General features: G+C 50.0%; 1 protein-coding gene across 1 annotated transcript; it reads right to left on the reverse strand.

Annotated features, from left to right (window-relative positions):
- Nucleotides 1–446: 446 nt before the first annotated feature.
- HOXC13 (homeobox C13) lies at nt 447–8,016 on the reverse strand. Its single transcript, XM_002807110.6, has 2 exons — nt 7,252–8,016; nt 447–1,973 (listed from the first exon to the last, which is right to left on the reverse strand). The coding sequence occupies exons 1-2, from the start codon at nt 7,982–7,984 to the stop codon at nt 1,717–1,719; spliced, it is 990 nt and encodes a 329-aa protein (XP_002807156.2). The 5' UTR covers nt 7,985–8,016; the 3' UTR covers nt 447–1,716.
- Nucleotides 8,017–13,963: the final 5,947 nt, after the last annotated feature.

Raw genomic sequence — 13,963 nt, forward strand, 5'->3', positions numbered from 1 at the left:
CCTCTGGGGGCAATAGGGCACTGGGAGCTGAGGGTTAGTTTCCCACTGCCACCAGCCACCACCACATTTACCTCACCCAGTTCCCAGTGGGGATGCACTTTCTCAGTACCCAGAACCATAGCTGAGCCCCAATTATTAACTGAAGTGGCCATTGGTGTGTTTTTATCACTCACCTGCTTCCAGGCCTTTCCGGCACTGATTACACCTTTCCTTCCTCAACATACACTCATCCAAGTTGGGCATCAGGATGGGAAGTTTTCTCCTATCTAGATGGTATAGATAACTCAAAGACTTAAGTGGAGCAAAACAAGGGTTTGGAATCTACTCATCTGGGAGTGATGTGTATACTCTTCCACCTGATATATTCTGGCCAAATCAGGGCATAGTAGACTGTCCTGAGGAGCCAGTGGACAGAAAAGACTTCAGAAAGAATCTGAGCAATAAAGTCAAGGCAAAAAAAAAAAAAAGATTTTATTTTAAAAACATGTTTGTGGGTTTTTTTTCCTTTTTGCATTCAGTACATTGTCATTCAGACATCACAATACTATATACAGATACATAACATTTAAAAAAAAGAGCCTATTTCTGATGAACATTTCAAAAGAACACTGTTTTGTAATGCACCAGTGGGAAGGGGAGAGGCAAGGGGCCCGCACAGCACCAAGGTGGCCTTTGAGGAGGGCACTGTTAGGCAGCATCTACATTTAGCTAGTTGAGGGCCAGATATTCTTGCCTTCTGCACTAGATCCTCTAGCTTTCCTTTAAGTCAGTAAAAGTGAAAGTGTGAGGAGTCCCTCCTGGGCTAGCGCCTTGAGGAAAGGGACTTTGTTGAGGAACCGACTCTCCCTCCTCTTGGAAGAGATTTTATCCTCAGAAAAAAGTTCTGCTTCTGTGCCTGGTCTAATCCCTAACCTTACCACCTAGAGAGAGAAAGAGAGAGGAGAGAGAAGCCCTATTTAGCAGCGTGGCTGGAGTCTTTGTCCTCCTTTGATTTCCACATGTTGACTGAGAGAGCAGAACAGGGGAGCCAGTGGGGCAAAGGCAGCCCCGATCCGGCTCCAAGAAAAGCAGTTTCTTAGTTGGGATGGGAGGTAAGGGGCTGTGCTGATTCCAGCTTTTACTGAAACATCCATACTCTAATCACGCTGCCAGATCCCTAATAATTATCATGAATATTAACACAACTTTTAAAATATGCACAGAAAATCTTTACTGGGAAATCTTGCCTAAGGAGTGTGAGAGGAAGGGACAGGGAGGAAAGTATGAGCTGGCCAGATCCTGCACCGAAGCTGCACCCTTAGTGAGGGTCCTCTACCAGCCTGGTCACAGGATGAGGCAAGAATTGGGGCCATTCGGGATTCCCCAACCCTGCTTTGGTTGGTATGATTGGGCTCTCCGCTGCCACTGGACTTTCTGGCAGGGTGAGCATAAGGAGGAGTACAGGCCGCCAGCCTTCCTCCCACGGCCCACCCGGACCCATTTCCAAAGCCGCTGAAGCCGGGTGAGTTTCCTCTGGCTGGGGGTGGAGGCTGGGGATGGGATAGGGAGTTGGGGAAGGCCCAGTTCGGCCTTGGAGCCTCTCTGCCTCCGGGTAGCGCGGTTCTTCTTTCTCGTTAACATTAAATACTCTTCTGCACCCGCGCAGCGTCTTTCCGTGGATTCGGTTATGGTACAAAGCGGTGACATAAATAGATGGGGCAAGCAGCGGGTGGGTGGTCAGGTCGAGTGGAGATGAGGCGCTTTCGATTTGCTGACCACTTTCTTCTCTTTGACCCGCCGGTTCTGGAACCAGATGGTTACCTGGCGCTCAGAGAGGTTCGTGGTGGCGGAGATGCGCCGGCGCTTCTCTTTGGTGATGAACTTGCTAGCCGCATATTCCTTCTCTAGCTCCTTCAGCTGTACCTTAGTGTAGGGCACGCGTTTCTTGCGCCCGCGCCGGTAGCTGCTCACCTCGGGCTGCAGGGGAACCACGTCTGCGGGAAGATAAGGCAAGCGGGAAGAAGTGAGGTGCGCGGCTGGGCTGGGCTAGGAGACCCGAGGCTGCCTAGGCAGAGTTCTGGCAGGGGCTCACCAGGGCCAGAGGATTGCTCTGCACACTGAAGCCCCTTAATGCTTTTCATTTCTGTTATTTTAGCAAGACCACAACTAGGGTGAGGCCTCTGGGCTCGAAGTTCAAGGGAGGGGGCGCCAAAAACTCAGTAATCAAGACAATATTTGAAAGCAAAGTTTAAAAAGCAAAACAATACAAAAACGTTCATGATGAACAAAATATCAATTAAAAAATAAACATGGGATCAGTATTACCGATTTTCCCTTTTGTTTCAGGCCCCAATATGGCTCTGCACAGCACTCAGTATTAGGATCCTTGTCTGATTAGAAGGGGCCCTCCAATTTCCAGCCTGGCCTGCCATGCTTGCAGAATTTCAGATATTCAGAAAAATCCTTCCTTTCTGCAGTTAGATCATTTGGGTGCTTATTAGTTTATATTCTGCCCTGTTGTCAGATGAAGGTGTTCTGTTATATGTTTCAGGGAGGGTGCAGCAGACAGGGGGTCAGCTTCAGTGGGCCCAGACTACCAGATGGGGTTTACTGCCTTTAGACACTGGTCCTATGCTAGGGATGTGAAGCATAGATAGAAGAGAAGTGTCCAGGTGAAGCCAGCCTGCTTGGAGGTCCACACTCATTCTAGGAATTGAGGTCCAATGTTGTGAACCACTTAACAACACCCAAGGTGGGAGGTCCTGATCCTGAGATATAGGGAATCACGTGTCCCTGGAAGTAGGGGTTCCACACCGCAGTCCCACCAAAACGGGGTAGATTCTATTCCAACCCCCTTCCGTCTCCATTCCTTCACAGCTGAAGGAAACTGTCTACATCCCAGCGCCAACCATAACCCTAAACCCTAGCCAATACCTGTCATCCAAGCCACTACCACCAGTTCAGTTTCTTCAGGCTCTGAGAATTTCACAGCAACTGCAACTAATATACATCACTTAGAACTTCATTTTCTACTCCACCCTCATCCCTGTCAATAAAGGTCACAGCAACACTTTCAAGGGGAAGTGGGGGAACTGGGGAGATTATCTGGATAGCTCAGCCCTCATTTTTTTTTCCATGTAATTTTTAGACTTCTTCAGGTGGAAGCTAATGGGGAGGACTGAATATTTGGGGTTTCCCCTTCATTCTTACAACCTTTTGAAACTATAGACACAGCCCAGAAGGAGGACACAAAGTTCTTCCTGAAATGTTTGTTCCCATCCCACCCTCCCAAAACACTTTTCCTGCACCCATCCCCATTGGGTCTGCTTTCTCTCAGAGTATCTACACACAATGGGAAAGTAGTGGTCACAGTGAGATGCAGGGGAAGAGAAAATGCTCAGGAAGAAAATGAGAGACAGGGGGTCCAATGGCCTCATTTGACTGTCTTCTGGTGACAATTTCTCAGGAAAACTCTTGGACCTGGCATTTTTCTCTGCCTCTGTGTGAATAAACCAAGATTAAAAAAAAATCTGGAAATCAAAATAACTTTATTTAAATAGTACGGATGCTTTAGGTTAAAAAGGATTTGTTTTTGAACAAGACCTTTGTTTTTAAATCTCTCAGTTATTAAATTTGTTTTACTCTTATAGATGTAACCATGATTTGGGAAATTGATGATTTGTGGACAAGAATAAAATGAAGAGGGTAAGTAGTGATACCATGAATTTGTGGTGGTTGTTTTTAATCCTCAGAACATTTTTTCGAGCTTACTTTGTTAAATCCATTTTATAAGATCAGGAATCTGAGGCTCATGGTGGGTAAAATAACTTAAATGGCAGAACCAGATTTTAAAGCCAGACTTTCTGACTCTGAAAATGATACAGTAAGTTTTTAAGATGGAAATAGGCCATCTGATACAATCCAGCTTTAAAACACCTCCTTTCCCCTGGAGAGCAAAGTAGGGTAAAGGTAGAGTTTCCTTTCTGAATTACCCAGATAATTGTCCTTAATTTTTTACTTCACTTTCTTTAAACTCTCACAATGACCTATCCAATTTTGGTTTTCTAAATTCTAGCTCTAAATTTCCAGTGAGATTTAATCAACCCTAAAAAAAAAAAAAGTTTAAAAAGTAGACAACTGGTTTAAACTGGTTATTTTTCTCTATAGGATTCCAAGGATTGATTTAGCCAATTTGTCCTGGATCAGACCAACTGTAGGTTGTTTCAGCCTCTGGGGAAATAACTCCAGTCTTGCCTTCTCAAATAAGCCCCCTTTCTTTGTCTGCTGCCTTATCTGGAAAGGAAGTGGTATGTAGAGATGTAGAAACATCTGGTAGCGTAGACCTCGAGATGTATGTACACTGCCTAAAGTGAGTGGGGACTTAGTTATTAGTTTTACAATCAGCCCTTCCCTAGTCTCCCTCCAGATCACACACACAAATGACTTCATACCTGGGAACCTAATAGACACCTTGGAGGAGCAAATAAAAATCATATCAATGCTCAGCTATGGCTTTGTCTTTGGGCTTGGGGACCCCTGTGTAGAGCTTCCCACAGCCCACCCACTCTTGACCACCCACCCCTTATGAGTGAGCTCTGGGCTCTGAAGAGTACCTTGTCCAGCTAGAAATCTAGCTTGCTACTCTTCCCAACTCAAATGCAAAGGCTTGTCAGTACAGACTTCTAGTATGGCTCAAAGAGCCCACCGTTTCTTTCTCCCTCTTTCTCTCTCCTGAACCCCATCTCTCTTTTTCTCCCTTTCTGATTCTCTCCTGGAATTTCTGCCTCTCAAAAAAAAAAAAAAAAGTCTACGCTCACCATAGAGAGGAAGAAAAAAAAAAAAAAAACAGAGCAATAAAGCAAGGGTCTGTATAATTGGGAGAAGGAAGAAGCCACAACATATCTTGGCCCTAATTATCTGAATCTTGCTGAACAATTGCCTCCATCTCCCACACCAGCCCAGACTGCCACAGATGAGGTTTCTCAGAGCCAGAGGCACTGAAGAGAGACAGCGGTGTTTATACCTACATGTTGCTGAACAAACCACAATTGCATAGACAGAGTTATCTAGAAATCTCACTACTTCTAAAAGATCTGAGTGGGTAGAAAGACGGAGGGTGTCTGAAGATAATTTCTTATTCGTCTGCCACTTGCCTGTACCTCTGCACTCACTGAGATACATCAGCCCAATTCTATTTCCACACGGGGATTGTGGGAGCACATAGCTGCTGAGGCATGCTGGGTTTTATATCCTTTTCCTTGCCATAATTTGCAAGTGTATTAAATCTCAATTGGGCTGTATTTTTTTTTTATTTCAAAGATATTTTTCTCTAGGAGGCTGTGATCAAAAAAGTATTTATTTTTAGTGGAGGTTTTTTTTTTCCTGGGAATCTTTGAGATGTTTATTTTGTTCAAAGATTTCTCAGCTTCTCTCCAGTCCTTCACCCCTACTCCACATCACATGCATACACAGAACAGCTCCTTCTCTTCTACCTCTTCTCTGTAAACCCATTGCCTATTGCTCTGTGCCCCCAGCCACAGTGGGTTTGGTGGGCACCTGCTCCCTTATCCCTTCTCCCCTTGGCATGGCCCATTGGCTCCCCTGCCCCGGGAATTCCTGCTGGACCCAAATATCCTAAGAAGCTTTGTATTTTGGTGAGATAGAGAATTAAAGGGCCATATCCCTAAAAATACATTGCTGTATCATGAACATGTGAATTGCCTATCTTCTAGAAATGTATTATTGCATATTACATATTAGGTAGTTAATAAAATAAATAATATTATATAAAAATATTATAGCCAATACAGGATAGATGATGCATAATGCCATGTACTAAAATTGTACCATCCTTAATTCTGGTAATCAGAAGTCAGGGTGCCTAGTGTACTGAGTGTGTCATACTAAGTATTTAATAATATTTCATGATATTCACAAGAATGTTATTTGCTACACTCTCTAACATCATTCAGTAATTTTTTTTACCACCTACCTCTACTTCCAATCCCGGATGCAGAGGAATTTCAGGCCCGCCCCTAGGAGGTCCTCGGATCTATGCTTTCCGAGGAAAACATCCCTGAGCTTGGCATGTGGAGCTAGCAGGGAAGCTGGGCAGTGTCGGAAGACATCTGTGGCTGCCCAGGACCCCCACCCCCAAACACCTCTATAGGTATCAGAAGGGAGAACACTCTCCCACTGAGCTCTGCTTACAGGGAGAACAGACTCAAATGCTGGACTCCCTAGATCGAATCCTGATTTCTCAGCACAAGGCAGGATCCAAAGCTCTTCATGTGGTTTTGGGAAACCTGGGACTGGTCTCTCCCTCATGGGGAGTGGTGGGACTTGCAGGATCCTTTCTCTCTTCAACTGGAGATGGAACAAGAGGGAAATGAATTCTCTTTTCCCATACTTAGCCAGACAAGACCAGCGGGTCCCCAGCCTGGGCCTGGACCCCAGATGCCCCTGAACAGGTCTTCCTCTTCCACGTCTCATCCCCACGCCCCTGTTTCTGTGTTTGGGGCACCAATAACTAACTCTCTCAACCACATTTGGGGGAGTTGGCAGTGGAAATGTCTATAGGTTTGAGCTCAATATACCAGAGAGGCAAGGAAAATTTTACATCGCTGGGGAGGGATTCGAGCCTCCTCTCCACTCCCTCTCCAGAGATTTTGGATTTTCTGTTCTCTTAACAATCTGGAAATTCACGGCCAGATTTTTTAAATAAGTCAAGAAAGGAAAATAAGAAATTTCACATTTCTGTAGACCCCAGCAAATTAGCCCCCTATTTAAAAAATACTGTCTAGTGCCTCAACTATCCTGCAAATTCAGTCAAAGAAAGTGGGGGTTCTTATCCCCCGCCCCCCCCCCAGTTATTCGGTGGGTTGGGGGTTTTGTCCTGGATTCTATGGCACTATAGGCACACCCCGCCCCCATCCCTGGCCGGAAGCGGGATTAGGGGCCAGGAGCCCGGCGGGAGGCTGGAGCCGGCGAGGGGAGGCGGAGGCGAGCTACTGAACGGAGCAGAGCCCGCGGCCCGGCGTTTGGGCGCCTGTGATTGCTTCATTCTCTGCCGGGCAGCTACAGAGAACGTGTCGGAGCAGATTTCTTCCCCGGCGCATTCCTCAGTGCAGCTCGCTCGGCCGGCTCCTTAGGCAGCCCAGCCGAGCGGGCGCGCCGGGGCCAGACGGCGGGGGTGGCTGGGGCGCGGAACCCCGGGGCAGGCAGGGCGGGGAGGATTCCCCGGCGGCGGCGGCGCTTGGGTCCCTTCCTTACCTGGGAAGGGAGACTTCCAGAGGTGGGCGGACTGCGACTGCTCCTTGGAGCAGTACACCTGACTGTCCCAGCCATTGGAGAGAGCCCAGTGCTGGTAGCCTTCGACGGGGATGAGCGCGTCGTGACGCGGCTCCGGGTGCCCGCTGATCCCGGGCACCACCGACACGTCCAGGTAGCCGGGCATCGCCTGGTACGAGCTGGCGAAGCTGGGGTAGAAGGCGAACTCCTTGGCCCTGGAGGACAGGTCGTCACCGGGCAGGGCGCCCGACGGCTCCGGGTATTTATCACCCGGGTGGTAGGCGCAAGGCTTCTGCTGCAGGTTCACGTTGTGCGACAGACGGCAGCCGTAATAGCTGCCCCCGAAGGGGTAGCCGTAGCCCAGGGTGGCGCTGGACGAGGTGGGGGGCGCGGGCGGCGGGGCACACTGGCGCGCCGCCTCCGGGGCCGGGATGTCCGTGTAGACGGCGCCCTGAGGGGCGCCCAGGGGAGCCGGCGGGCGGCCCAGCACGGGGTGCGAAAGCAGATCCCGGCAGTGGCTGGCCGGGCAGCTGCTGCCCAGACCATCCATGCTCGGGGCTTTGCCGGGGCTCGCTCCGCTGCAGCCGCCCCCCGCTCCGCTCGCGCCGCCGCCTCCTCCTCCGCCGCCGCCGCTGCCGCTCTCCGCCGCGCTGTCCTCATAGACGTACATAAGGCTCTCCGGCCAGCGTGGATGCAGGAGCAGCGAAGTCGTCATGACATGATCTGCTGGAGCTTTTTAAAAACTCCACTTGCCAGAGGCAGCGAGCTGGGGAGACACCTCGCTCCCGTTTCCCCTCCCCCATTCCTCCCCTCTTTTCTCTCCACCCCTCCCCTCCTCCTGGTGCTTCCACCTCCCTCCCTACATACCATCCACGCATGCGGAGATAGTTCATTAAGAAATCCGCCGACTCCCGCCCTCCACCCCTCAGCACTCCTCCCGCGCCCACGTGACGCGCTCTGCGCACGTGATGCCCCGGCCAGGTCCCCTGGGGTTCCCTCCCCTCGAGGTGGGGCGGGGCGAAAAGAAAAAGGTCTCTGATGATTGGATCAGATCTCTGATGATTGAGCCAAAGGAGGCGTGAGCTGGGAAATTTAAAGGGACAGGGAGACACCCCCCCCCCCCGGCAGGGCCCGGAGAGAGAGAAGGAGGAGGGGGACCATGCTAAATTTGGCCGACGCAAAGGGGTCAGGGAGGAGAGGGCTGTAACTGGGCGCCTCCCCCTAGGCAAAGGATGTGCACGGGGGAGACAGACCCCTACCCACAAACCGATCACTATGACTGCTCAAGTCTCTGGATTGGGGCTTGAAGCTAAAGGTGGGAAAGAAACCAGATTTTAAAAAATAATAAATGAAGATAATAGAAAACAGGCAGGAGCGCTCTGGCCCTGGCAGCTCCCCTCAGTTCGCGGATGGAAAGAACCCGATGCCGCGTAGCGAGCCTTCGATGCCGGGACTGTGTTCCCAGTTCCTACCTTCAGCCACTTTACCCAAAATCCCAGATGTCTGAAAAGGACTCTCTCTCATTTACTTCGCTGGATTTTCCTCGAACAGAGAGGGGTGTGACAGCCCCCAAAAACAGAATTCATCACCTGGGGCGGGGATTGTGAAGCGATGGAATACACTCAGCAATAAATGGAGAAAGAATAAAAGGAGGGAAATAAAAGCCATAGAATAGACTGATATTTCAATATGCGAGAGAAATAAAAATCTCAGAGTGAGATTTTTCAAAGAAATTTGGGGGGGAGGGGCTGCAAGATACAGCCTGGGAAAGCTAAAAGCCCTGGATGCGAAGGAGAGGGTGCTCTCTTGTGTAGGTATACAAAAGAAAACATGGAAAATCGGGGAGATTCAGCGCTACCCCTTTGGAGGGACCTCTCTCTGGAGCTACTCTGGCGGACCCTGCAGAGCTCACCTCTGCCCTCAGTGGCCTGAGTTGAGCCACCGCGACACAGTCCCTTGTTGAATATCCTTACTGCTGCTCCCATGGCTTTCTTAGGTCACTCTCTCTTTTAGTGAGGAGTAGTTTCATGATCTAAAACTGCCCCCTATTTCAAACAAAAAATCAACACCAACTTACTGATTCTTCAAAAGCTCTTCCTTCTTTCCTTACAATCCCCCAACTTGTCAGGAACCTCAATAGCGTCGCCCCATTCTGGGGGAGCATCTCCGTGGAATTGAGCCAAATTCCCTTTCAGCACAGTGCTGTCCTGAGAAATCGCAACGAAGAGAGGAAAAATAAGAGGGGCAAGGGGCTGCAGCATTTCCCTGTTTCCTACCTCTGCCACAGGTTTTAAATGCTGAGTGCTTGGGTGCAGCCAACGCACAGGCCATGGCCACACAGTAGCCCCTCGCTCAGCCGGACCTACTGCACCCTTCAAACCCGAGAGCAAATGGACAGGTCTGCAGAGACCCCTTTGGGCCACCTCCCTCCTCCTTCTGGGGAGAAGGTGGCGTTTGACGGTTGAGAGCACCCGGACATCGGTGAGTTAGGATAGTAATTCTTATCTTTGTGATCTTCATCCAGAAGGGTCAGCTCAGAGTTCAGAAAGCAGGCTGCAGGCTGGGCTGGCAGTAGGAATTAAAATACAACAGAAAGGGGGTTGAGACATAAGAAGACCAGCTCCAGTGTGTATTGAGGGCAATGACGGAGGGGTGAGGAGAGATGAGCCCAGTGGAAAACAGGGTCTTGCTGGGAGCCGGCTCTGCTAGAAAACTGCTTATCCTGCTGCTGGAGTCCAAGGTCAAGGTAAAACAAGGAGAGCAAACAGGGCCTGGCCAAGTCTAGACTGGTCGTGTGACCTTGGCCCCCTTGTCTAAGGCCTGGCTGGTGAGGGTGGGTGGGTGGGGAGGCCTGCCTTTTTCCAGCCGCTGGTAGGAGAGGTGGTACCCAGATCCTGGACTCCCCTTCTGTGAAGTGGAAGAACTGGGGCGCTGTGGACAGGGTTCTGCGGGGCTGCCAGGAGAAACAAAGGACCTGAAACACCCACCCCGTTCTTGGGGCTCCCTTCCCGATAGACCCGTCTGCTGCGGGCCAGGACTCAAAAACAGGTCCCCAGCCTTTGGGAGTAGAAACCAGAACAGTGGGAATAGGAACCAGAGCGGCGTGAAGGATCTGGGTGCAGGGCGGCCAAGCAATAAATAAAATTAATAGTATGTTCTTTTCCAGGTTTATATAAGGGCATTAACTATTCCTATTGCAATGAGATATAGATTTAATTAACCCGGCAACTTTACAATTCAATTTATTAGGAGCACTATGCGGCCAAAATTTAGTGGCGAGAAGAAAGAAAGGGAAACATAGTCCTCTTCCTCAAGACCAGCCGAAGATGTAGGCCCCCAAAGCGACTTGGAGGAGAGGGAAGGCTGGCGGGGAAGTTCGGACTCAGGGCGATAAAAGCGGCTGGGTAAGTCCGCGTGCTCTGAAAAATTCCCCCTTCTTTCACTTGGTTCCCCAAGACCTTTAGCGCCTGCAAAAGCCGTCTCCAAGTCTGGGGCGTGCCGGGATCAGGGAGGGAGGCGGCGATGCCAGAGCCTGCAGGCGGGCGATGGAAAGTAAAATCTTGTTGGTTAACTTTAAGCCTAGGGTCGTTTCTCACCCCTCCCCCGAAAAAAAATGTGGATCTCGCTGAGACACAAATAAAATCAAATTAAACACTCCAGGAGAATATGCACCACTGGAAACGTAGTAATTACATCTCCAAGGCAGTTTCGCCCTAGAAAGCCTTTCTGAGGCCTGGCGCTGAAACCCTCAGCTGCGGCGCTCACTCCGGCTCGCCCGGCTGGGCTTCGAGGAGGAGACTGTGGGATTTGACTGTGGATGAAGTTTAGACAAAATCCAGCTGCTGGTACGGGGAAAAAGATGGAGCATTTAATTATAAGGAAGGAAAATGGAAAACGGCCCTTCAGCCTCGTCGGTAAGCCCTGGCTCTGCTCCGGGCTGCTTTTTCAAAAGGACTTCGGCAACGGGAGCGGTAGGAGCCACTCTGCCCTCAGCTACTGCCCATGAACCGAGCTCTCAGCTAAGTTCAATTCCGAATTTTTTTCTTTTAAATGCTCCAACACAGAAAGGAGATATTTAATGTGCCTTTTCACAGGAAGCGTGTGTGTGTGTTCGCGCGCACGCGTGCGCGCGCGTGCCTGTAAATTTGGGATGGGTGCAGGCTGCCTGCACTGTTTCAGCACACGGCCTTGTGGACACAGCCCAAATGCGTTCCCGAAGACACCCAGCTCTCTGCCTAAATCCTCTGTATGCAAATAAAGGTCTCTGCTTGTCGGTCTGTATGCACTTTTAATTTACATATTCTTCCTACTCTACTTACAAAGACATCCCCCAGCAAAATATAGAAAAATGAAGAAGCAGATGTCTGTGTCTTTCTGAAGTTGAGGGGTGGAATTCATGGCCCACTGTATCTAAGACAAAGTGAGAGGTGTAACTTAGCAAGGTTTGCATGGGAGGGTGCAAGCCTGATGCACACACTTGAGGGCTGGGTGTAGCTCCGATTCTAGACTAGGGAAAAGGATGAAAGAAACGGCGTTGCTGTGTCCCTTATTCAATGCCCAGATTCTCTCCTCTGAAAATTAGGTATCAGATGATTTCTCTCCCTGCAGCCCTTTTCTGTTTTCTCCATACGGATGGGGAGCTTAAAGCGCAGAAGCTCCTGCTCCCCTCACCCCACCTTTTTATGGGAGAAATTCCAGTTTTAAAAAAGGAGGGGGTGGGTTGAGGCTGTAGGAGAACAAAGAGCCTCACCACCATGGGGTCTGGATTCTGGCCCAGACTTGGGGCCTTATAGGGCAGTTAGAGAATTTGGGGGCCCTTTCCTGTTCAAGTTCAGGCTGCCGATGGAGGAGGACATTTGTAGAGGATAGAGGAGGACAGGGCCTGAGCTATCCAAGAAAGGGATGTTTGAGAGAGATCATTTATAGGAAGGGATTAGGGGTTCAGAAAGGGCATATGAGGGGGGATACCCTTGAGGGTGTGTCTGTGTGGAAAGACCCTCCCACATGCTTGAAGAAAATTCCTGATGGGCTGCAGAGGGTGATACTAGTAGAGAAGGAAAGAAAACTGGCTGAGCCTGGAGCTCCCGGGACCTGCCCAATCCCCTCCCCTCCTTTTTCCAGTCCCTCCATCTCTCTGGGCTCCAGAAGGTCTGTTAGTCCCTGCAGCCATGGAGCCTGCAGACACAGATGCCACCTCCCAGGCTCCTGCATCCCTCTGAAGCCTGCTCTACTTTGATCTCTCCACTCCCACAGCCCAGCCTCTGAAGAGGGCCACTAGGCCTCTTCTACCAGCTTGGGAACTCACCTCCTGGACTGCAGCTGCCCTCCTGGCATCTTCCACCGTTAGTGTTCTCCCTCCCTAGGCCAACATCTTGAGGGAAGATGGGACCAGGGTAGCTGAGGCATCACTTTGCTCCTTGTTTCACAGCTTTCCCACTCTTGAGCCCAGACTTGCCTTCCTCCAGGCCCCATTGATTTCCCAGTGGTAGATATCAGGGAAATCCATTGCTCTCTGCTGTCCAGTGAGGACTTGCAGTGCTGGTCGAGGTTTGGGGTCACCCCTTTTCCTCTCTGGCTCTGCAGGGATCCTTACAGGGGTCCTAGTTTAGGCTATCACAGATCTCCTGGATTCTCTTCCAGCATGCCCCCAGCTGCAGATTCTGCTTGGTGGTGTACTGGATTTGGTCGGGGGAAGTCAAGTGGCCCCTTCCATGGAGGACTATCAGGAAGCCTCCTCCGGTGGCCTCTGGAGTCCCCAACCCCAGTCCTCTTTCTTTCACAGCTTCCCCGCCCTCCTTACCCTGCCAAGCTCATCACAGAGCCCCTTCCCCAGCCCTCCCCATCCTCTCCTTCCCCAGCCCTTTTCTACCCCTCACTCCACCCATCCCCTTTTCTTTTTGGGCAGTATCTCAGTCTGTCACTTGGCCCCCTCCCTACTCTTACCCTTCAGTGACAAAAGAAGTTCAGGGAATAAACACAGAGTTAAGAAATTAACAAAGTATCTCCTCCCGCCTTCTGGCTTCACCAGAGCTCCTACCCCGCCCTGTCCTCTACTGGGGGAAAAGGCCTCCTGTCCTCTTCTCCTCCTCCTAAATACCCTCCCCCTTTTAGGAAGCCCTTCAGAAACAGACAAATAAAATCTCTCCTGGTTTTAGGGCCTGTCTGAGAGGGAAGTCCAAGTTCATTTTCAAGTTAGACAACAGATCTGAGGGGGGATGGGGAAGAGGTGGAGGAGTATTTTCTGGGGGCTGAATTTGGCTTCCTCACAGAGACCTAACAAAAGCCCCTTTTGGTCAGAAGGCCAACAAACCGAATGCCTGGAAAAGGTATTTATCACTTTCGATCATTTCCTTCATCTTTTAAAGTTTAGGGTTGAGGCTCCTAGAAGGGAGGCAGACCAGCCAACCTTTTTTTTTTTTTTCTTCTCTTCTTTTAAAAGATTTCTAGTTACTTTAAAAGCAGATATGGAAAATAATGTTTTTCTTAGGGCAGGGAGGGGATGGACCTCAATATAGCATTCTTCTGGGTTAAAGTGGACTGGTTAACCTGTCCTAAAGAATGACGAAATATAAAAGGCATAGCTGAAGGGCTGAGCATTTTACTTCTTATGAGGTTAGGGGCCTTCTTAGTCCCACCATGGTGTGGGAACTGGACTTTGGTGGGGTCCTAAAAGGCAGATGGTGGAGGGAGTATA

Source organism: Callithrix jacchus, chromosome 9 (genome assembly GCF_049354715.1).
Source record: "Callithrix jacchus isolate 240 chromosome 9, calJac240_pri, whole genome shotgun sequence".
NCBI classification, from domain to species: Eukaryota; Metazoa; Chordata; class Mammalia; order Primates; family Cebidae; genus Callithrix; species Callithrix jacchus.

Bases quoted from the DNA above. Each gene is read 5' to 3' on its own strand.
- HOXC13 (XM_002807110.6), bottom strand. From the start codon at position 7,984: ATGACGACTTCGCTGCTCCTGCATCCACGCTGGCCGGAGAGCCTTATG. The intron at 1,974-7,251 runs GTAAGGAAGGGA...ATCTTCCCGCAG, and splicing joins CTGGAAGTCTCCCTTCCCAG to ACGTGGTTCCCCTGCAGCCC.